We start from the raw sequence: 24873 nt of genomic DNA on the forward strand, positions 1-24873 counted from the left end.
CTTACATATTACCATAAACGGCGTTAGCCGATTCCAGTCTGAACAAATACGTGGTTTGGATTAATTCAAAGCGATATTGTGGTAGAAAGAGGTACATATATGGTAGGTACAGTTGAGGGGAACTTAGATAGGGAGAGGGGAGGAAGAGTCATGTAAAGTCCATTACGGTCTTTGGTTTCATTGTGTCGCAGATGTCCAGTTATTTATTTTGGGTCGGTGGGGTATGCTCTTTTGAACAGTTCTGTCTTTAGTGCTTTCCGGAAATTTAGGTGGTCGAGCGTAGTTTTTACTGCTTTTGGCAGTGCGTTCCACAGTTGTGCGCTTAAGTATGAAAAACTGGATGCATAGGTGGATTTGTATTTGAGTCCTTTGTTGCTTGGGTAGTGGAGATTTAGGTTTCATCGTGAAGATTTTGTGGTGTTTCTAGTTGGCAAGTCTATGAGGTCTGTCATGTATCCCGGTGCCGCACCTTAGATTTATTTATTTATTTATGGTTCATTTCTACCCCACATTTTCCCACAAATGCAGACACAATGTGGCTTCCATGAATTACAAAAGTTAAAAGATACAACACATCAATTTAGCAGTAGAATAAGGATGGCTAAATAGCAGAATTACTAATGGAATACACTTGTTCAAAAAGGTACGTTTTCAACAGCTTCTTGAAAAGAAGGTGGTCAGCTTGCGATTTTAGGTACAGGGGAAGAGCGTTCCAAGTCTTCGGGCTGGAGTAGTTGAAAGTAGAGGCAAAAAGAAGCTTGTATTTAATTTTGTGAACAATCATGCAATCAGTTTTCAGCTGATAATTCATCTTAATTTAGGAGCTTAAAAGCTCTGGAGTAGATGTTAGTTTTTAACCGGCCAGAAATGACTCCTGGCTAGTTAAATCGCTTGTTCAGGGTTATCCCCTGATATTCAGTGGTACTTAACCAGTTAGTGCCAATGAATATCACCATAGACCGCTAAACTCAAAACCGGCTATTTTCTGGGCAGTCTGGGGGGGCAGAGACAGCACTTATGCGCAGGGGTGTGCTGGTAAATTTTTAACAACAGGCTCTTTCTCCGGACGTAGCCAGTTCTGCAGTTGGAAGGGCCAGGGGGGGCCGGGGGGGTAGCAACACTTGCCTCTCTCTCCTCCCTTCCTTCGCGAGGGCACGCTAGGCATACCTTTGCTGGCAGCCAATAAATGGACTGCCACCACTCCCAACGTCTTGCTCTGATCATCATGCTGGAACTTCTCTCACATGCTCGAGAAGTCCCAGCCTGCTGCTCAGAGCTGGAAACAAGGAACGGGGAGCAGCAGCAGTCTATTTACTTGGCTGGCAGGGCTCAGCATCCCCACCAGCAAAGTAAAAGAGAATTCAGCAGGGGGCCCAAGCCCACATTTTGGGAGCCAGTTGTTAAAGTAGCCATGGAGGGCCCTACTTTAACAACCGGCTCCCAAAATTCTCAAAAAATTAACAACCGGCTCTTGCGAGCCTGTGAGAGCCTGCTCCAGCACACCACTGCTTATGCGGTTGTGTTCATATTCACCATTTAGGGATCCTTTTACCAAGGTGCACCAAAAAATGGCCTGCGCTGTTGTAGGCATGTGTATTGCACGCATGCAGGTCCATTTTTCAGAGCGCCTGCAAAAAAAGGCCTTTTTTCTTGGCCGAAAATGGACGTGCGGCAAAATAAAAATTGGCGTGCATCCATTTTGGGCCTCAGACCTTACCATCACCCATTGACTTGGCGGTAAGGTCTCACACGTTAACCGGGCAGTAATCGTCAGCGCGCGTACACTGCCGATTACCACCCGGTTAGCGCCACGTGGTAGAAAATAAAAAAATATTTTCTCCCGCAAAAATCGGACGTGCATAAATTACTGCCCGGGGCATGCGGTAGCCAGGTGGTAGTTCCAAATTGACGTGCACTGGACGCATGTAGGCGCCTAAGCGCCTTAGTAAAAAGGCCCTTTAACTTCCTAAATTTAGCAATTAAATTGAACCACATAAAAGTCAGCCCTATCTTTATGCAGTGTCATTTGTGCAATTAAGGTGCAGGTGATCAAAACTCCAGCGCTGTTCAGTACAGCGCAGACAAAATATTGCCACAATAGCTCTGCAACACGGCTCCCTAATGCTCAGCGCTAATGACATGCAAATTTAGGCACACTGTTAGTGTTGAGCATTAGGGAGTTCTTTCAAAGTTAGGGGGAGGATGGTGCCTGGTGCCTGTACTGAAGAGTTGTGCATTAAGCCCATTAACTAATTCTTTTTTGTGTGGATCTGGGATCTGTGCCTAATTTGGGGGGCCCTTTTTAGAATCCGGGGGATAGTTAGTATACATATACATCCATATATATTTTCACATTTAAGCAGGTGTCCTGTGATATGTCACTTCGTAGTAATATGATTTCCCTTGGCTGCTGTATAACCAACAGGTCTTATGCACTTAGTTTACTGGTTAAAATTCAGTCTTTCCCCTTCTTTTTTACACATTCACTCATTTTAGAGTGAAAAGGTATTAAGGCTTATGATGCTCATGCTGGCAATAGCCTTCACTGGACAATACCTACCCCACTGCTTGATGAAGTCAGCCCCTGAAGGCATCATGCGGAGATTTGGCATGCACGCCTGTGCAGTCCATTTCGTGCACCAGAAGGCCACTTAAAAAGACATATGAAAACCTTATTAATCAGCATATGATGAAAATTACATTCTGAAAGTCAAGCACACAGGCACAAAAGGGATCAAAGTGTCAATCTTACAAGCCCATGGAGGTGGGTTTTAATTAGGAGCCCACATAGGCATTGTGGGACTGTCACCAGTGAAGTACAGTTTACTCCATCCCCTGCAGTATCACTTCTCTTTGCTTCCCGGGGAACCAGAGACTTAATGCACTGCATCCTGTAATGCATGCAAATCTTTCTCATTAGTCAAACACAAGGAACAAGAGTGGACCAGTCAGAAAGTTGCCCTTATTATTGGCTGATATTTATGTCTTAATTGTACAGATACAGTAGATTGGTTAATTGGGGCAGTCATTTATTTGGTGCAAACTTAAGAACATAAGTACATAAGCACCGCCATACCGGGAAAAGACCAAGGGTCCATCAAGCCCAGCATCCTGTCTCTGACAGTGGCCAATCCAGGCTTCAAGAACCCTGCAAAACCCATTAAAAAAATTTAATTTTTAATAATGTTCAATGGACTTTTCCCTCAGGAATCTGTCCAAACCCCCTTTAAACTCCGTAAAGCCAGCTGCTGTCGCTACATTTTCCGGCAATGAGTTCCAGAGTCCAACTACACGCTAAGTAAAGAAAAACTTTCTCCTGTTTGTTTTAAATCTGCCATATTCCAGCTTCATCTTGTGTCCCCTGGTTCTATTGTTGTTTGAAAATGTAAACAAACGCTTCACAACTTGGGAGAAGAAAAACAAAGCACAATTAATTGTAAGGGGAAAGTTTTGCTTATTTGGGACTCTGCACTGTTTAACTGGGCCGGTGCCACAGAACATCACTGATGCGTCACTTTCCCATTAACTATAAATGGGCAGCTGCATTTGCGTACGTGTTCTGCTGTGGGGTGTGTCACGTTCCACCTGTGGCATGTGCATTGAAAATGCCTAGGAAAGATCTAACTCGCAGACAAAATTGGCTTGATTGAACAATTGAAAAAACAACAGTCAAACACCAGTCAACGCCAACTGGCAGAGATTACTGCAGGAAGGCAACTAAGGCAGTCCTGTATCTGCTCTAGAGACCTATGCCGATTTTGTTCGGCTGCAGTCAATGAAGAGAGCTCATCAAGGTACGCTCGATTGATTCCTGCAATATTAATACTGTTCTCAAGAAGTATTTATTAGTGATTTGCAAATTTTGTTTTCTCAATAAGTATTTATTAGTGATTTGCAAATTTTGTTTTTTAATCTTCTGGGTTGTGTTCAACTTTTGTGTTTGCTGGTTTGTATTCCAGAATAAATGAAAATTTTTACTTCGATCTTGTGCTTGTACTGTACTAATTTTTTGTGATACCCTGACAACTTCGTATATTAGGCGCTTAATTGGGACAAAGTATAGGAGTCCAACCATATAATTTTAAAAAAAAAGTTTAAGTCCAATATTCACCGAAAGAAAAATGTTCTGAGAGTAGGCGTGTCATAGGCGTGAGATGGGCATTGTTACGTGCTGTACGTTTTTGTTTTTGTTTTTTTTGCAATAATGGTTAGCAAAATGATTTCCTTGTGCTGGAAAGAAAAATATTGTGAATTAGACCTGCTTTAAAAGCGAGTAGCTGGAGATCAAACTTATCATTGGACCCATTTATGATGAGAGTAAAGAAGTGGAATTGTTGGTTTCTGAAAAAGAGTGGAGAGTTACTGAGTAGTCTATAACCTTTGTTTTTTGCCCCTGTCTGAACTTTCTGACCCTCACATTTTCTGCCTTACCTCCTCTGTGTCTCATCACCTCAAGTCCTTGCCCACACCTGCCAGCCCCAAGCCACATTTGTCCCTTGCTCTGTAACTTGTCCCCTTCTCCCACCAAGCCCTCACTGTCCCCAAAGCACAAAAACAAACCACTGTCCCATTCAAACCCCGTACCTGCTTATCATCTGTCTCTCATTATTCCTCTGTTTGTCCACTCCCAGCTTGTCATTGTGCTTTGTGTTGCTGCTGCTTGTCTGAGGACTGTTTGCTGGTGTTGAGATAGTGAGTGCTGGGTGTTAGTGCTGAATCTCACTGGGTGCAGTAGTTGGAGGAATGCACAGTGGTGTTACTTGGCTTAGTGGGTTGTAACAATGGTGGTGGGACACCTGCACGTCAAACATGGATACGCCGAATGCTATTGTGGCTGATGCTTTGCTGTATGTGGATGAGATTTTGTAGGGGAGGCCCAGGAGGAGATACCCAATCCCAGAACATTTAGGCCCAGGGCCCAATTCTTGGACCTCATTGACCAGAAATGCCCACTTTGATAGGGCTGCCAGCTACAACTCTTCCAGTGCCAGTCCATCTTAAGGTTACTGGCTTTTCTTGCTACTGGCACTTTTCAGTCAGTGCTAGCAGTTAATACAAGCCTCACCCTAGCCCGCCATTTCCAACTGCCTTGTCTGGTTCCTCAACGTCTTCCTAACCCACACCTCAGAGTATATTACCTCCCCCATTACTGCCTAGGCCCTCCAGAACAACATGGTTCAGTTCTATGTCATAGACTGCTTCTCCTCAGTCATTTGCATTATCGACTGCACACACGTCAAACTCAGACTCCACCCCACCTCCCCAGTCACATGAGGACACCTATAGGAACAGAACTGAATATGGGAGATTGTGGATGTGTGTGCTCGCTACCCAGGGTCCACCCAAAATGCATATATCCTGCAGCATTCTGGAATCTACTGCAGGTATGACTGAGAGGAGAACACCGGCGGCTGGCTCCTAGGTAAGCAGTACTGGGATTCTTAACCTCCATACCCACACCCTCCCCTTATGTCACCATCCTACCTCTCTCAATATGCCTCCAGAACACACACCCATGACCCACACTCCACGGGTTCCCCATACACATGCACACCCATGCCTGTGAATCCTGCTCCCCCACAGGTGAAAGAGGCTTTCCCCAGTGAACCTGGCTAATGACTCCTATTGCCCTCCCCCAAAATGAGGAGAAATATAACAAGAGCCACAAGAATACCTGCACCATCATTGAGCGCACCTTTGGCCACCTGAAAAACAAGTTCATATGTCTTGACCGTTCCAGAGGGGAGCTCCTCTATAGCCCAGAAAAAGTTGCCAAGATCTTCATGGCCTGCTGCATGCTTCACAACCTTGCACTGCAACAAAGACAGCCTCTGCCAGAGGACACACAGCAACAGCAGCATCAGCAGGCAGACCAAAAGGATGATGACTGTAGAACAGGGGACTCAGGCACATAACCCACTCTATTACAAAACCCACCAAAAACCGACTGTACCCACATATAGGTGACACTTGCAGGCATAAGGGCTATTTTAGTGGTTTACAGTTGGGTACAGTCGGTTTTTGGTGGGTCATGGAGGGCTCACCATACAATATAATAGGTAATGTGAGATGTGTACCTGGGAACTTTTATGTGAAGTCCACTGCAGTGCCCTCTAGGGTGCCCAACTGCTCTGCTGGGATGTCTGCATGTCCAGTCTACGAAAAATGCAGACTCCGCCTACACTTCAATGGCTTGATTGAGTGTGTTTTTCACTTGGACTTGGTTTTTTTCTTTCCTTCAAAAATGGTCCTTTTTTTAAATTATTTTATTTATTCATTTTATATTACATTTATGTCCAATACATAAATGGGAAAGAAAAGAGAAAATATCAATTAAAACAAACATTGAGGAAAAATATAATCTTTGTTAGTCCACAATTGGGGGATCCAAGATCAGGAAAACAATCTCAAAGAAAATAAGAAAAACACAGAATGGTTAATCTTACAATTCATATTTTCTGAGGGAGGAAGGTTAATCGGTAATTGCAGCCAGTACAGTGGTAACTTAAAGGAAGTTGCTGCAGAGGGTTCTTCATCTGTTCTTTTAACTCCACAAACTCTTGTAATTTCCTGGGTTCAACAAATAAGTAATCAGGAAATAAAACACAAGGGAATCGCTCTGGGAAGGTCCCACCCAGGGCAATGATTCTTGGCTTAAAAGCCAAGAGTTCACACCTCCTAGTCTGCAATTCCCTTGATATGTCAGGAAATATATTTATCTTTGAACCCAAAAAAACTACCAGCCATATGTCGGAAATACAATTTCAAAACATTGTTCCTATCTAAATCAAAGGCAAAAGTCACTAATAATATAACTCTATATACAGGGTATTTTAGGAAAATTTATCTTTCTCAAGTTATTTTTCCTTAATTGGTTCTCCAGAAGTTCCAATTTTTTACAAGAAACATAAATTGTCCTTCATTACCAGATTAACTGATTTTCGTAGAGAAACCATTTCCAAAATCAAAGTCTTTATTTTTGTATCTTGGACTTCCACTTTGTTAGATAAGTATTGATATAATCACATATTTATTCCTAAAATTTTTTGACATCTGAAGAAGAGAGTTCTTCACACTCTGCAGCACTTCCCATAGTGCGTCCATTGTGACATTGTTTGGCTTCACCAGATCCAATTTCTCCACAGAAACTGCTCCAGATATCTTTGGGGGGAAGAGCTCTCTCTCCATTCTCCCAGTTGGTTTATTATCTGGAGTCAATGCTGCGCCAGGACCTCCTTGGATCGCATGAAAATCCTAACCCACTTCGGGCATTTCCACTGTCGACCTCCATAGCGAAGCGTTACTGTTTCCGGGTCTTGGAGAGGTCATGCCAACAGGGGGACTCAAAGTCACTCCCTCTCCACTGAAATTTGGCAATAAAGCCTTGCTGTTCCCCGAAGCAAGAACCAATATCCCCGACGTTATGACTCCAAATCTCTCCAAAGTACACTGAGAAGTGGTGGGAACCCCAGCCGTGTTCGAGGAGGGCAACACCACGACTTTGCCTTTCTTCTTCCCCATTCTCTGGGGAGCGCGCCTACTTCTTCAGGTATTCTGGTGTAAAACGGGAACTCAACTAATGTACATCCTCCCTCGACGCCATCTTGGATCCTCCAGTTTGGGACACTCTTTGTCTGGTTTCTCCTCAGAGGCCTGTCTGATATGGGTAACCCTTCAGCATAGCCCTCTGAGTCATTGAAACACGGAAGCCCCTCCACCACTTACAAGGTGGTGTCCCTTCGGAGGGGAAAAAATGGTCCTAAAAGATAGACACACTAAGCACAACAACAACGAGCAAAAAGTTGGATTTGAACGTCATATTGAAAATTACCCTCCACATGTCTTTATATAGTGTACATGCCAGAAATTGTGCCTTGAATGTAGGTATGGACATGTACATTTGCTCAAGAGCAGATACATGTTACTCCCTAAGTGTCACTATATATAGTAAACATTAAGGAGATCTTTTACAAAGGGATGGTAGCGTTTTTAGCACGTGCTAATGATTAGTGCGTGATAAATGCTAGAGGTGCCCATAGTAATATATGGACGTCTCTAGCATTTAGTGCACGCTTATTTTTAGCATTCGCTAAAAGCGCTAGCATGCCATTGTAAAAGGACTCCTAAGACAACTATACTGTTCAATCAGTTGGTATCACAGTAGAATTTATAACAAAGTAAATGAAATGCACATCTGAATCAAGAGCTACAGTAATTCTGTATCTATGTACCTATATATAGGTGCCTAATTTATAAAAGAAAGTAGGTGCCTATCTTCCTTTATAGCGTACTAGCATTACCAGGTATGTATGCGCTTAATGAGTATGGAGTTGGCATGTGCATGCTTAAGTGTCAGTGATATGCACATAACACTTAGAGGGACATTTTCGATAGAATGTCTAAATCAGAATTTGGACGTTTTACAAAACGTCCAAATTCTGAACAGGAAAGGTCATTTTTGAAAAAGATAGATGTCTATCTTTTGTGTTCGAAAATACTATGGACGTCTTATGATTTGGACGTCCTTTTTTTTGGTCCATTTTCGAACAAAAGACGTCCAAATGCAACACGTCCAAAACAGAGGTTGGAGTGGCTTAATGGTTAGTGCTGTGGGCTTTGATCCTACTCACTACTGCTCCTTGTGACTTTGGGTAAGTCAAATGCACAAGGGGCATTTTTGGATATGACATCTAAGTCTGAATTTGGACATTCTACAAAAAAAAGTCTATCTTTTCCTTTTGAAAATGCTGTTTGGAAAAATGTTTTGTGATTTGGGGGAGTAAGGGGAGGTGATCCCTGAGTCCCTCCAGTGGTCATCTGGTCATTTGGGGCACCTCTTATGTGGAGTAGAGGAGTAGCCTAGTGGTTAGGGCAGCAGACTTTGATCCTGGGGAAGTGGGTTTAATTCCCACTGCAGCTATTCATTGTAAAAACAGGTCTAGCTCAAAACATCTAAGTTTGTCTTGGACATTTTTGTTTTGTTCCATTATGGCTGAAAGATGTCTAAGTCTTAGGAACAGCCAAGTCCCACCTTGAACACACCCCTTACACACCCCCTTGAGATTTAGACGTCCTTCTGATGGACTTCAGAGAAAGACGTCTGAAAATAGGTTTTGAAAATACTGATTTGGCGTCTTTGTGAGCTAAACGTCCAAATGCAGACCTGTCACTTTTTGGACGTTTTATCTCTTTTGAAAATGAGCCTGATAGTATCCTGTAAGTTATACAATACAATAAAAATTTATATTCCGCTATTCACCCACAAAGAATCAATGCGGACTACAATGTAAGTAGAAACTAAACCATCACTAGGAAAACTACAACAATCATACAAATATATTATTAACCCAAACCATACCATATCAACAAATTGGTCAAAAAACTAGATCAAATATGTAGAAAACAAATGAGCTTTCAACAATTTATGAAATCTAAAGTAAGAGGACATCCCTCTTAACTCCAAAGGAAGAGAATTCCAACATTGTACTGAACAGTATATTTTTTTTATTTATTTATTTATTTATTTATTTATTTATTTGTTTGTTGCATTTGTATTCCACCTTATCCCACCTCTTTGCAGGCTCAAAGTGGCTTACAATACATCATGAGTAGTGGAAGAATGTTAGTAATAAACATTTAGTATTGCATGTTATATAAGACTGGAACTATGATAAGATTTATACCTCATAATTTTAACAGACAGAATTGTAATAAACAACAATCCTTCGATCTTGGTGACCGAACTGGTGTTCCTAACGTAAATAGTTCAATTAAATAATCTGGAATAAAGCCATAAAAACAGTTTGTGGATAAAGATACAGAGCTTAAATTTGCATCATGCAATAGGAAGCCGATGCAAAGATCACAACAGAGGAGTAACATGGTCAAACTTATGTCGTCCACAAATCAGTTTTGCAGCTGTATTCTGCACATAGCTGTGTGCCCCGCCCACTCTTTACCCAAATTCCACTCATCCACAAGCTCATCTGTAAAATATGCACTATGTAAGATATGCATGTATTTACGGAATAGTGCAAAGGAGTGTATCCAGCATGTATGCGTACCTATATTGTGAGAGGGCAGGTGAAAGGGGATCCGGGAAGGCCCTAAGAAAGGGGGTGCAGGGAGCCGGGGAATCCCAACGGGGCAGATTTCATGTGCACAACACCCACATTCAGAAAGCGGGGCTATCGGAGGCAGAGAGGTTGGCTGGGTTCAGGAAGAAGGGGAGGAACTACCAGTCCCAAAATCCTTCTCTTCCCCACCCGGCTGTGCAAGAGTTCGGGGAGGAGATAGAAAATTGGGAAATAGTCTCTGAGGAAGGTGATGAAGGCCGGCTGGAGAGGTTGGGGGCGGGGGAAGTTGAAGAGGAGGATAAGGAGATTACTGAAGGGCTAGAGGAGAAACAGATAGAGATTGGAGCTCTGGCTCAAACCCGAAAAGCTGCTGTAAGAGGGTGGCTAGCCGTGCCTTGGAGAGACTGGTGGAAGACCGGAGGAGAGAGGGTGAGGCACTGGGGGAGATCTCTACTAAAGAGGAAACAGGTGCAGCCCCTGGGAGAGAAAGAGGGCTGGGCACAATTGAAACCCCAGCCTAAACCAGGTGGGAAGAAAGCTGTGTAACTGTGCTGTAAGAAGTTGCAAGAAAGACTGTCAATGGTTTCATACTGAAAAGGTCTGCTGCAACCTACCCAGCTACAATATGCACATAATTGTTAGTGCCTACTTTATTGAATTACCCCCTAAGAGTGGTGGAGTAACTTAGTAGCAACGGGCTGAGAACAACCAGGGTCCAAGTTCCACTGATGCACCTTGTGACCTTGGGCAAGTCACTTAACCTTCTACTGCCTGAGGTACAATGTAGCTTGTGCAAGGTACGTTATTCAAATTATACAGCTGCACAGGGTTGCAGAGTTGGGGGGCAGGGGGGCAAGATTCCCCGTGCCCGGACCCCAAGGGGGGGCAATGCCAGCAGGGTTTCCGGAGGCAGGCAGAAGGTTCTGCTCCCTCGGTCTGTCTCTCTCCTGCTCCTGTGTGTTCCTCTTCTTGCTTTCTTCTGTAGTTCATGAAAACTACCTCATCTTCATTTGTTTTTTCAATCATTTATTTGGAGAACTATATCTGTTTCCTTTTTCTCTTGCTTTTCCTTCTTTTCTTATATAAAGATCTGTTGCCAGTTTTATAGGTTCTTTCAACCTGGTCCTTTGTCTTTCTGTTTTACTTATATCCTCCCATTCTGTCAGCTCTTTCATCAGGTACTCCCCCATTTTAGTAAAGTCAGGATGTTTGAAATCTGGAACTTTGAATTTTCTGTGTCTGTTCTCCACGTTAGTTCTTATATCAAAGCATACCGTGTGATGATCTTTTGTCACTTATTGATAGCTGAAACTCGACCCCAGGGGATTATTCATTTCACTCTACCCGAGACTTCCTCAACATCATGAACAACAAGAAAATAGCTTTGGTGTTCCATTCTCACTTGGTTGATTATAAAAAGGTGTAATTTTGTATATTTGAGTGTATACATACACACACCCTTCAAAGCTTGGTGTAGACAGAGAAAGAATTACAGAAATACAGTGTGAGTCAGTCAAATGGCAATTTGATTAAATACTGTAATTTTTCAAACATTTTCCAGAAGGCTGTGCTTGCCTTCCATATACCTGGCACTGTAGGAGATGATCGGTTTTGCAACTGACAACAGTTGGAAGCTGCCTGCCCTGATTTCTATGCCTTCTAACCACTTTATTACGCTCTCTCTCTCTCTCTCTCTATCTATCTATCTATCTATCTATCTATCTATCTATCTATATATATATATATATATATATATATGCATTCAAGTAAAGGCCTAAAGTGAGCACTTCCATTTCATTCACTTTACTGCATATAAGGGTCATTTTATAGAGCAGCAGTACTCGGGCTTACCTCTCTTTCAGGACTACCGCCAGCCCAACATGGCCACCGGCGGTAGTCCTGCCCCAAGCACGAGCCATTTCTGGGGGAAAAAGAAAACCCCCGGAAATGGCTTGCATGGTGGTAACACAGCAGTAATTAGGCATCGCCATGCACTGCCCAGTTTCCGCTGGGTTAGTGTGGGAGCCCTTATCACCACCTCAGTGAGTGGCAGTAAGGGGGTTTTTTTACCCGCTGCGGGAAAAAGGGCCCTGGTGTGTGGGAAAAATGGCCCCCGCCGTCAGCGTAGGGTACGTTTTCTCGCAGCTTGGTAAAAGGTCCCCATAGTCCTTAAAGGCAAAACAATACTTACCTAGGCCATGTCCATTTATCATGATTATAGTAAACTATGTTTGTTAATCTGAGCAAAGAATTTTAATTTCTTGTTAATGCCACACTCTACAAACTACCATTTATACAGTTATTAAAGGAAAATTGTCTCATGAAAGGAGGTAGTACTCTAATGTACATCTATAAAAAGATAATTATTGAAAAATGCCTGAATAAATTCTGGTGAGACTAAAGAGAGCAATAAAATCATCGTTTCTGAAAGCCTGTTTGATTAAAATATGAATAATGAAAGGATAGGAGCAGCTTTCATTTGCCTAAAGAAGATGTATTAAAATGTCGCTGTCTAGTGTCTAAAATCTAAGGGGGTCAATATTCAAAGCAATTTAAGTGGGTAGGAGAGGATCCTGCCTGCTTAAATCACGATCAATGGACCGCCAATTATTCAGCAGCATTTAACTGGGCATTGCTGTTGAATATTAGCACTAAACAGCCATTTTGAAAATGCGCAGGAGAAGGGCATTATGGAGGCAGAATTGGGGAGGAGCCAGGAGCTATGCAGGTTACAGCAATATTCAGTACCAATGCCCACATAGCTAAACGACCAAATAGTGCTGCATAAATAATTATGTGTTTGCCACCACTGAATATCAGCCAGCACCTGCATAACTACAGGGTTGCCACTCCAATGTCCCACTCCCCTTTCCAGGACCCTTCTGATTCCCATAGTTTACCCCCGGCATCTGGTCACACACCTTTCCCATCCCTCCACCTCATGTCTTCCTACCCTTCCCTAGAGCAAGAGCCCTGTCCTAACCCCCAGTCCCCCATTCAAAACCCTCTGATCCCAACTCAAAACTTAATCCTGCCACGATCCAACCCCGCTCCTCCCCAGACCTCTCTTCACCCCCAGGTACAGGGATGAGGTTGTTACTTTTTTAAAATACTGGCTTCAAAAGTAGTGAAGTAAAAGTAGAGAGTCTAATAAAAAAAAAAAAAAATTATAGCCTCTTAAAACTTTTTTATTACAAAGTAAAAAGTATTCTTAACAAATTGGACCTGTAATTATTTTGGTCCTTCTTATTTGATTTTTTATCAAATGCTGACAAGCAACTACAAAATAGAGAGATGGAACATACATATAACTTATACTGGCAGAGTAAGCACCAGGTTTACCACATAAATGTCTGTCCTATTTTTATGTGGTAACCCATGGCCACTTAAGTGATGAATATCAACTTAAGTGGCTATATCTTAAGCAGCTTAAAAATAACCGGATATTCAAAGCCGAAGCATGCACAGATCCCGGCTTTGAATATCCTGGAAGAACACTGTCGGCTGAATATTGATCCCCAATGTTACTCTCAGGCTTATTTTCAAAAGAGAAGGGCACCCATCTTTCGACACAAATCGGGAGATGGGTGTCCTTCTCCCAGGGTTGCCCAAATCGTCATAATCGAAAGCCAATTTTGGGCGTCCTCAACTGCTTTCCGTCGCGTGGACGACCGAAGTTCACGGGGGCGTGTCGGAAGCATAGCGAAGGTGGGACTAGGGTGTGCTTAACACATGGGCATCCTCGGATGATAATGGAAAAAAGAAGGGCGTCCCTAACGAACCCTTGGCCGACTTTACTTGGTCCTTTTTTTTTTACGACCAAGCCACAAAAATGTGCCCTAAATGACTAGATGACCTCCCCTTACTCCTCCCACCCTAAAAAAACATTAAAAAAATATTTTGCCAGCCTCTATGCCAGCCTCAAATATCATATCCAGCTCCATGACAACAGTATGCAGGTCCCTGGAGCAGTTTTAGTGGGTACTGCAGTGCACTTCAGGCAGGCAGACCTATGCCCTATCCCCCCTACCTGTTATACTTGTGGTGGTAAATGTGAGCCCTCCAAAACCCACCAGAAACCCACTGTATCCACATCTAGGTGCCCCCTTCATCCCTAAGGGCTATGGTAGTGGTGTACAGTTGTGCGGAGTGGGTTTTGGGGAGCTCAGCACACAAGGTAAGAGAGCTATGCACCTGGGAGCAATTTCTGAAGTCCACTGCAGTGCCCCCTAGGGTGCCTGGTTGGTGTCTTGGCATGTCAGGGGGACCAGTGCTCCTACGAATTCTGGCTCCTCCCACGACCAAATGGCTTGGATTTGGTCGTTTCTTAGATGGGCGTTCTCGGTTTCTATTATCGGCGAAAACCAGGGACGACCATCTCTAAGGTCAACCTAAATGTTGAGATCTGGGCATCCCCGACCGCATTATTGAAAGGAAAGATGGCCGCCCATCTTGTTTCGATAATACGGGTTTCCCTGCCCTTTGCGGGGACGTCCTGCGAGGACATTCTCAGGAAAACGTGGTCGCCCCTGGTTATGTTCCCTCTAATGAAGTGGTAATCACTTTCAGTCCTCAAGGGCCGCTAACAAGTCAGGTTTTCAAGATTCCCTAATGAATATGCATGAGAGAGATTGGCAGTGTTGTTAATGTCACTGGTTCAGTCCTTGTCCCTTATAACATTTATTATTTTAGGGGTGGGGGTTTGCTACTTAAGTTACAAAGTTAGTAAAGAATGTATAAACATTACTCCCCTCTAGAAAATGGCTGCTAGCATAGATTTCACCCTAGAGCTTTCCATCTCTCTCTCTTCCCCCCCCTTCCTAGCTTCTTATTCAGTCTTTCACTAACACTTCCATCTTTTTATCCTTGCCCATCTTCCATCTCCCCTTTTTCTCCTGTGCCCAGCATCTCTTTTTTCCTCCACCCCATGCCTAGCATTTTGCCCACGATATCTCTCTCTATGCTTCCCTGTGTAGCATCTCCCCTTTCTCTTCATGAGCCATCTCCCCTCTCTCTCTCTCTCTCTCTCTCTCTCTCTTCTCTTTCCTTGCATAGTGTAGCATCTCTCCTCCCCTCCCCCGTGGTCCTGCATTTTCTATCCCCCCCCCCCCCATTGTCCAGTATCTTCCCTCTCTTCCCTTCCCATTATGATCCAGTATCTCTCATCTCTCTTCCCTCCTCCCATCTAGCCCAGTGTCTTCCTTCTCTCTTTCCTTCCCATCATTTTGATCCAGTTTCTCCCCTTTCCCCCACAGCCCAACATTTCCCCCTCTCTTCCTTTCCCTTGCTGTGTGATGTACTGTAGCTTCTCTCTTCTCTTTTCTCCTCCCCAGTATTTCTCCTCTCTTTCCTCCTCCCCCATGGTCCCCTCTGTGGTCCTTCCTCCCCCATTGACCTCTCTGTGGTCCAGCATCTTCCATCTCAAAGTCTCAAGGAACTCCGTACATAGGACCCAACTTTGGAATATCTTGCCCCTCTCCATCAGAAGCCAACCAACCCTCACCTCTTTTAAGAAACTACTTAAACCCTAACTTTTCCTCGTGTCCTCCCCCACCTCCCCACTATCTAGGTCTCTGCTCAGCTATATTCTGTCTAGTACCTCCTTTTCTCTTAACTCCTTTTTATTGTAAACCTCCATGTTGCCTATGCTGAGGCTAATGCATGGTATATCAAGTAGCATAAATAAATAAATACTCTTCACCCTGCATTGTCCAGCATCTCCCTTCCCTACCCCCATGGTCCTGCATCACACCCCTGTCTTCCCTTTTCCACTCTAATCTAGTATCTTCCTTTCCTACAATGGCCCAGCATCTCCTCTTTCTCTTCTCTTTCACCTCCCAAGGTATAGCATTTTCCCTCATTTCTTCCTGAGACCAGAATGGCTGTTGCTGCAGCATCTTGCCAGGCCTCCTCCAGCCCCATCCCCTTGCTATGGCCTTCCACTTTTTACCTGGTTGAGGAGTTGATGGAGACAATTCCTAACCAGGAGCAAAGTGAGGTTATTGTCATAGGAATATTTTGCAGGCACTTGTGAGGTGGCACCTGAATTTAAAAAAGGTTATGTCCAGTTTCTGGAGGACAAATACATGAAAAATTATTAAATGGATAGACTTGGGGGTCAGCATTATATCCTTCTAGGAATGAGCAATTTAGAATGTCCCACTTTAGGATAGGCCAAGCAGGGCCAGATTTAAGATGCTAGTGCCCATAGGCAGAACTGGTAGAGAGGGAAGGTTTCTATAGCCCATGTATTTGATGCCTCCAATATATGACACCCTAGGCATTGCCTATGTTGCCTTTGCCTAAATCCAGTTCTGATGCTGGGTACTTCCAACTGAACTAGATTGGCCACTGTCAGTGACAGGATTCTGGTCTTGATGAACCATTGATCTGAACTCTCATGAAGTCACCCTTCCAAATAGTAATAGTACATACCTTGAAACCAACTGGAACCAGATTCAAAACAAATTTAAGAAAAGTTTTATAGTCAATGTACAATTGAGCTGTGTAGCTTACTGTAGAATTTGTTGTCAGAGGATGATGTCATAGTTAAGTATGATTTAGAAAAGATTTGAAGATGTTTTTGGAAGACAGATCCATTAACACTCACTAGCTTGGTGGGCCTGGGACTTAGCTGCCACCTTTTATTTTTGAGGCTCTTATGAGTCTCTTTAGTAAGCCAGATAATTAGTTGTTAACTGCAGAAAATTAATCTTTGACAAGACCACCACACATACCAAATTTATTATACTACCTATCCTGGATCTAGTGACAATTAGATCTGTTCTGCATGAACATCTAATCTTGAATGAAGGTAGCTCCTGTTATAATCTGAAAATCTTGATTTAAGAAATGCAAAGCAAGTCAAATCAGGCAAATCCAAAGCAGCCAAGCAAAGATCACAGGCTATGCACCTATGGGGGAGGGGGAGGAGGACCTCTACCAGTTACTCACAGCACAACTATTCCCATCAGCTGACTACGGTATGTATTACAGTAGGTGAGGCCTATGCTTCCATACAGTCCCTAGAGAATAACTGAGAATCAGGCTTGCGATTCAATCAAGAGAAATGAGCAGCAGGTGTTGTGTCCCTACTGGAATCTCTTTGGTACACAATCAGGCAGGATGTGCTACTCAGCATGGCGCCTTCAATCAATCAGCACAGAGGAAGAAGTGTAGAAGATAAAGAACAGAATTTCTTCCATACCTCCCCTTCAGGCACATACGCCAAACAAGAATGCCCTAAGCATAGAAGTCAGGTGCTCTAGACCGATACAGCAATACATTCCCAGCACAGAGGAAGGAAAGAATGGACAGAGGTGATATTTGTGACCTGCTGTTCCCAAGCATCTCAATTTAGGGATGGAAGAATAAAATGGATAGAAAATACTGTACTTGCACATGTAAGCTGAAGAGTCATGAATAGTCAGAGAAGAAAGAGCACACCTTTTCTTGTAGCTGATTAACACCCCCCCCCCCCCTAAGTTTTTAGGCATCCAGTTACCTTAGCAGCATCCGGTTGTAGTGTTAATAAAATGCATCCTAATATGGATATTTTAATGTGCTCGTGAGAGCTTTGAGAAATACTTTGTGATCTGTTGATTGATATCTGTTTGGGAAAAGAAAGTTAAACAGGCCAGTGTCATACTGCAGTGCCAGATGTTACAGGTTGTGAATGATAGTAACATAGTACGTGACGGCAGATAAAGACCTGAATGGTCCATCCAGTCTGCCCAACAGTCACATTCATTCTCAATTCAAGATTAAATCAACAATGAATGTGATATTATATACTTGAATATAAACAACAAGGATGACCCACTGTTGAGGCAAACAAATATATGTGAAAATAAAGCACATTGTGTTTGTAGGAAGGAAAAAGCCTCAAGGAGCTCCAGACCATCCGGTCTAAGGAGCTACAAGCGATCAATGCAAACTTTTCCTCATCATTTGCTGAAAAAAACTTCCTCCATATACTATTTAATATTCAACTCCAAAAATATTGAAAAACAAGCAAAACCACACCCCACTAACTTCGAATAACAGGTGCTCAAATGTTTGCAAGAGCATATTCAGTCCAAAACTTTAGGATAGAGTACTTAGGTTCAGTGCAGTCGTCTGTCCTGCAGTCACATACTCCACTCAAAACAATCCCTTGGACCGTTGTTGGTCGGCGTTTCACTCCAGCTTAGATGAACTATGCTGCTTCAAGGTCCACATAATTGAGGAATAACGACAGAGTATCAACTAAACACCACTATCCGATGACAGTGGGTCATCCTTGTTGTTTATATTTAAGATTTTTGATTTTACTGACTCCACATCCACCTTGCTTTCTTTGTAGTGGATATTATATACTTGATCATGGTCTTTCTTTGTTGTTTCTGCAACATAGACCATAGATGTCCGCCCGGCTCTGTCCATATGTTCCAACTACTGGAGTTGCTGTCAAAGCCTATCCGAATCTGTCTTGTCATTTGCAGGACACAGACCATAAAAGTCTGCCTGGCACTGTCCTCATGTTCCAAATTACTGGAGTTTCTGTCAAAGCTCTCTCCAGCCCATCCGAAACTGGATTGCTATACGTGGCACTGAGACCATACAAGCCAGCCCAGCACCAGCCTTACATATAAGCCTGTACTCTAATCTTCACTGTTAGACCAGTGGGCTTGGGTGGGCCAGGGCCCACCCATTTATGACTCAGGCCCACCCAACAGTAGCACATGTTTAGTGGTAACTGGTGGGAATCCCAAGCTCCGCCAGCTGAAGATCTTACCCTGATTGTAACGAAAATGCTACTCTCCATGACACCGGCACCTGCGCATGCTCAGTTTTCAGTGCATGCCTACTGCCAAGGTGGAAAGAAGCATTTTCCCACCAGCTTAGATAATCTTTTTTTTTGGGTGGGGGGGGGGGGAAGAACACTTGGTGCCCACCCAATTCTTGCCTAGGCCCACCCAAAATCTGATGTCTGGCTACGCCTCTGTGTTAGACAACAGCATCCACTGCACTGTAAACACAAATTAACCTTTTTGCAGCTATTTGACACAATACTTGCATTATACTTGCATTATATACAATCTTTTGCTCAAACTTCCTCTTTTTAAGTCTTGCTTTAGTTTTGGGAACATGAATTTCCTTGGTCATTTGAGCCAGACTTCAACCCAAGGGGTTTCCATCAGCTCATAGCAGAAGCAGGATTTGAAACCTGTGTAGAACTGCACAGCTTTCCCATGGGGGGAAAAATGCTTTCCTCAAAAGATCTAAACAAGTTCATTGCATTGACTCTCATCACCGCCAACTAGTACCGACTTTCTGACCTTGACTGTACATAGCACTACCACCCTTCAATCTGTGTTATATGCTGATACATGGAAAATGCTGGCCCTATTCACAAATGTGGCTATCTCTGGGAAAAGATGGCTAATAGGCTCATTTTCGAAAGAGACGGACGTCTAAAAAGTGACATAAATCAGCATTTGGACGTCCATCTCACAGAAATGTCCAAATCGGTATAATCGAAACCGCATTTTGGACGTCTTTCTCAGAAGTCCGTCGGAAGGACGTCCCTATCTCAAGAGGGCGTATCGGGGGCATGTTCAAGGCGGGACATAGGCATTCCTAAGACTTGGATGTCTTTGAGCCATAATGGAACAAAGCAAAAACGTCCAGCACTAAAACTTAGATGTTTTGAGCTAGACCTGTTTTTCTTATGAATAAGGCACAAAAAGGTGCCCCAAATGACCAGATGACCACTGGAGAGAATCAGGGATGACCTCCCCTTATTCCCCCAGTGGTCACTAACCCCCTCCCACCCCCAAAAAGTGTGTTGAAGAACATTATTGGCCAGCCTCTATGCCAGCCTCAGATGCCATACTTTGGTCCATGACAGCAGCATGTAGGTCCCTGGAGTAGTTTAGTGAACTTCAGACAGGTGGACCCAGACCCATCCCCCCACTATCTGTTACACTTGTACAGGAAACTGTGATCCCTCCAAAACCCACCGGAAACCCACTGTACTCACATATAGCTTGCCCCCTTCACCCATAAGGGCTATGGTAGTGGTGTATAGTTGGGGGTAGTGGATTTTGGAGGAGGGGGGTTGGGGGGCTCAGCACACAAGGTAAGGGAGCTGTGTACCTGGGAGCATTTTATGAAGTCCACTGCAGTGCCCCCTAGGGTGCCTGATTGCTGTCCTGGCATGTCAGGGGTACCAGTCTACTAAAAATGCTGGCTCCTCCCTTGTCCCTATGGCTTGGCTTTGGATGTTTTAGACTTGGACGTCTTTTTTTCTAAAATGGCCGAAAATCAAAGATGTCCAAATCGCAGGACGTCCATGGTATTTTCGAACACAAAAGATGGACGTCCATCTTTTTAGAAAATGATCTTTTTACTGGTTTGGCATTTGGATGTCTTTGTAAAACGTCCAAATTCTGATTTACATGTTTCTTTCAAAAATGCCCCTCTAAGTCACCCAAATAAGGTTTTTAATGAATTATATTAGAGCAAACAATAATACAATAGTCCAACCCCATCCTTTTATGTGAAAAAAAAAAGTTATGGAAGTTCAAACGTGTAACTTTTGCAAACTGCTTATGGAGCCATGACATGAAAAATCAGCCATTCTCAACATTTTGGATCTATTTTAATCATCTTTTCCCAGAGGTGGTCACAAGGGTTTCTGCCAGCTACTTGTGACCTGACTTGGCCATTGTTTGGAAAACAGGATACTGGGCTAGATGGATCATTGATCTGACCTAGTATGGCTACTCTTATGTTCTTATACATGTTCTTATGTCGTAAGCAGCTCTTAAAATTTATAGAAACAGGTCACTGAATCAGGGAAGACATAGAGTAGGAGCATCCTCAGCTCACATATAGATGAAGGGGTTTTGCTTAGAGAGGAGCTTGACTAATAAGGAACAAAGAGATATTTAAGAGCATGATGCCACAAATATCATTGCAGGTGAATGATACACAGTGAGAACCATGTCTATTGAAGGAAGAACTGAAAAGTGTGTACAGAGGAAGGTGTGGAATTGCACATAGCTCCTTATTGTAATATGCAGTTGTCTTCTCTTGTCCCTTTTGTGCCTACAGACTCTCCTTCGAGATGGAAAAAGGGAGAGCATAGTGAGCACACTCGTCATTTCTTCCTCAGACATTGAAAATGGCCAGAGTATTGTATGCCGCGCCACCAACAAGGCCATTCCAAGTGGGAAGGAAACATCAGTCACCATCGACATTCAGCGTAAGTGTTGCTAAGAATACTACTGTACCATATGGAAATCTATCCATTCTTTTATCCAGACAGCATATCATCATTTTCCACCTGATATTCAGCGCTATTTAACTGGCCAGCACAACTGCTGACTGGTTAAATAGCACTTAACCAGTTATCCGCCAATATTCAGCAAGGGATAACCGGCTATCCCCGGCTGAATATCCCCAGTTAGTGACTAGCAGATAGACAGTTATATCGCCTGATATAACTGGCTATCTGCCTATTTTAAAGTCGGTGTAGCGGCCATATTTGGCCACATGAAAAGATGGGATATCTTTTGCCATTTTAAAGATAACTGGTAAGTTTGATTATCAACATAGCCGGTTATCTTCTAACCAGTAAAAAATAAACCGGATATTCAATGTCAGACACCGGAAACAGCCTGGCATTGAATATCTGGGTTTAGTGGTGACCATGGGAGTTAGCCAGGCTAACTCCCACGGTCTGAATATCGGCCCCATAGTATTTAGTATTGTGGTATCCCAGCATGTGGTCAACTTTGGTGAAGATGGCATAGAACCTAATGTATAGGACACAAATTGCACGAAAACTTCCAAAAGAGGGGGTGGAAAAATATTGTTTGTTATTATTGCTATCTAGTCGTAGTGGGGGTGAACAGAAGTTCAGAGACAAAAAGAGCAATTCTGTAATCTAGCTGTCCTGCGTTTATGTACCACTTATGCTCATAAGTATTAAGAAAACTGACATTTTGGGGTTAACCCTCCGGGTTCTATATATGGTGCCCAGATTTCTGTGGCCTATATTTGGGTGTACTCCTGAGATGCAAGTGCAAATTAATTAGCTAACGAGCTGTTATACATCAATAATTGGTTGCTAACAACCAGTCATTGAAGTTAATTGGCACCTATAAGAATTTGCACGCGCATCTGACTGTATTCTATTCTATAAATCAGTGCGTCTGACTCCCATAGCATGTATCTCAAAAGGGGGCAGTAAAATAATGAGGCAGACCTTGTAAAATAATAATGTCTGTTAGTAGCTTAAAAGCTCCCAGGTATTCAACATAAAATACCCAACAAGGCCATGTTTCGCCAGCCATGTCGGGCATTTTATGTTGAATACCTGGGAGCTTTTAATCTACTAATAAAGGCATTATTTTTTTACTAGGTCTGCCTCATTGTTTTATTGCCCATATTGGATTTGGCGGACCGACTGCCTTGTTGTTTTCTGACTCAAAAGGGGGCAGGCCATGGGCATATCAGGGGCATTCCAAAAAGTTGCACGCATAAGTCTGGCACTTAAAGTTTATTTATTTATTTATTATTACATTTGTACCTCGCACTTTCCCACTCAAAGCAGGTTCAATGCGGCTTACATAATAATAAGGATTACAGAGTATTGATAGAGACAATGTAAGATATTTTTAGCAAAATAATAAAAGAGATAGGTGGGTAGAGATGGGCAAGGGTGAGGGGAGTAGGAGAGGTATGAGTAAGGGGTAGTTGAGCATTGGAGGTGGAATAGAGGGGATGGGACAAGGGATAAGCATAGGGAGATTTGGTGGGAGATGTAGTCTGGGTCATTGTCATTGTCACCTGGATATGTATTGGATAAATGAGTCAAAGGATTAAATTGGGTCAATTTGGGTAGGCTTGCTTGAACAGACGGGTTTTTAGTGCTTTCCGGAAGGGTAGATAGTCGCTGATTGATCGGATGGATCTTGGGAGGGCATTCCAGAGCTGGCTGCCTAAGAAGGAGAAGTTGGATCCATAGTAGGGTTTGTACGTGAGTCCTTTGCAATTGGGGTAATGTAGGTTAAGGTAAGTTCACAAAGTTTTAGACATGTTTCTGGAGGGAAGGTTAATCAGATTGAGCATGTAACCCGGAGAAGTTTGGATGTGGAAATCATGCTTAAAGACAATTTTTTTTGTTACATTTGTACCCCGCGCTTTCCCACTCATGGCAGGCTCAATGCGGCTTACATGGGGCAATGGAGGGTCAAGTAACTTGCCCAGAGTCACAAGGAGCTGCCTGTGCCTGAAGTGGGCATCAAACTCAGTTCCTCAGTTCCCCAGGACCAAAGTCCACCACCCTAACCACTAGGCCACTCCTCCACTTCAATCTTTTCTGGTGCCCATTTTTCAGTGCAATTTATAGAATCCAGCCCTAACAGTACACTTATATGTGTGAGTAGCAGCAAAGCAAATAAACACTATTCTGTCAGGGTGCATTTAAGTGGTATAGCGTGTAAATGCAAGGGGGCATTCACATGTGTGGAACATGGGAGGACATGGGTGGTGCTGCCAAATATACAAGCAACTTACAGAATAGGGGAAAATGTGGGAAAAAGTGCCTTACAGTAGTGGCGGGAGCTGTATTTCCCATGCACCAGGGCCCCTTTTACTGCAGTGGGTAAAATACACCAAAAACAAAATAGCCATGCGGTAAGAAAACTCTTAAGGCATGGCCATGCGGCAAGGAGCCCAGCAGTAATCTGGCAGTGTGAGGCAATGCCTGGTTACTGCCATGCTAACCATTTCCAGCAGGGTTTTGCCCTAGAAATGGCGCTAGCTCGACCCGGAACTACCACCAGTGGCCGCATTGGGTCAGCGGTAGTCCCAGAATAGTGAGCGATAAGCCTGCATTGGGCTTACTACCACTCTGTAAAAGGGTCCCAGAGTAAGTTAACTCATACCTTTGCTGCATTTAAGCACCTGCAGAGCTTGCTTGTCCCTCTCTGTTGAAAATGTGATTGTGAACAGCAAACCCCCTCCCCCATCCCCAGCAGGATTGTAGGTAGAGGACTCATGCTTAACTTAGAGGGAACAGTGATGGTACTGTTTAGGTCCTTTCCAAAATTGAAAGGGATTCTCATAAAATGGTGTGGCCAGGGAAAAGAATTTGGTCAGCAGGCTGACCAGGGTGGGAGGGAAAATCTGCTCCAGTGACTCAGTTATGCCTCAGTCCCCTCCTTATGACACAGCTGTGCTTTCACTCAAATGAGGAAGTTTATTACCTCTCCTGTAGTGGCAATAGTGAAATGATGCTTTAGCTTCCCAACCCCAGCCTTTAAATTGCCTCTCCCACCTTTTCCAATAACTCTAAACCAACACTCAGACTGATAAGCATTTCAAACTAGTTTAATACAATAGTCTGCAATCCTAAACAATCCACTAGCAACAAAATATGAGGAGAAAATACTATTATAGCTATAAAGAAAGCACATTGCCGGCGAGAAATGGTACCTAGCAATAATAAGCATGGCAATTTCCTTCTCAGAAAACCCAAGATGATTTGTCTGTAAGCAGAAAAGCTCTGAAGACTCAGCTGCTACTGAGTCTATTTAATCCAGCTTTGACAGCAGTCTACACAGCTTCCATGAGTTGAGAAGTGACCAGAGCAATGTGGTAGCCGTGTTAGTCCACTTTAAAGGTAATCAATAGAAATAAAATAGAATAAAACATAGAAAAGAAAATAAGATGATACCTTTTTTATTGGACTAACTTGATACATTTTTTGATTAGCTTTCAAAAGTAACTCTTCTTCATCAGA

At 43.2% G+C, this 24873-nt stretch overlaps 1 protein-coding gene across 1 annotated transcript in view; it reads left to right on the plus strand.

Annotated features, from left to right (window-relative positions):
* Positions 1-24873, plus strand: part of KIRREL3 (kirre like nephrin family adhesion molecule 3) — a 1393929-nt gene that overhangs the window by 1089701 nt on the left and 279355 nt on the right. Inside the window, exon 6 of the mRNA XM_030221488.1 lies at positions 21177-21327. Coding sequence (XP_030077348.1) covers positions 21177-21327 — 151 coding nt within the window. The remainder of the gene's footprint in view (positions 1-21176; positions 21328-24873) is intronic.

The sequence above is a fragment of the Microcaecilia unicolor genome, chromosome 12 (assembly GCF_901765095.1).
Source record: "Microcaecilia unicolor chromosome 12, aMicUni1.1, whole genome shotgun sequence".
In the NCBI taxonomy this organism is placed as follows: domain Eukaryota; kingdom Metazoa; phylum Chordata; class Amphibia; order Gymnophiona; family Siphonopidae; genus Microcaecilia; species Microcaecilia unicolor.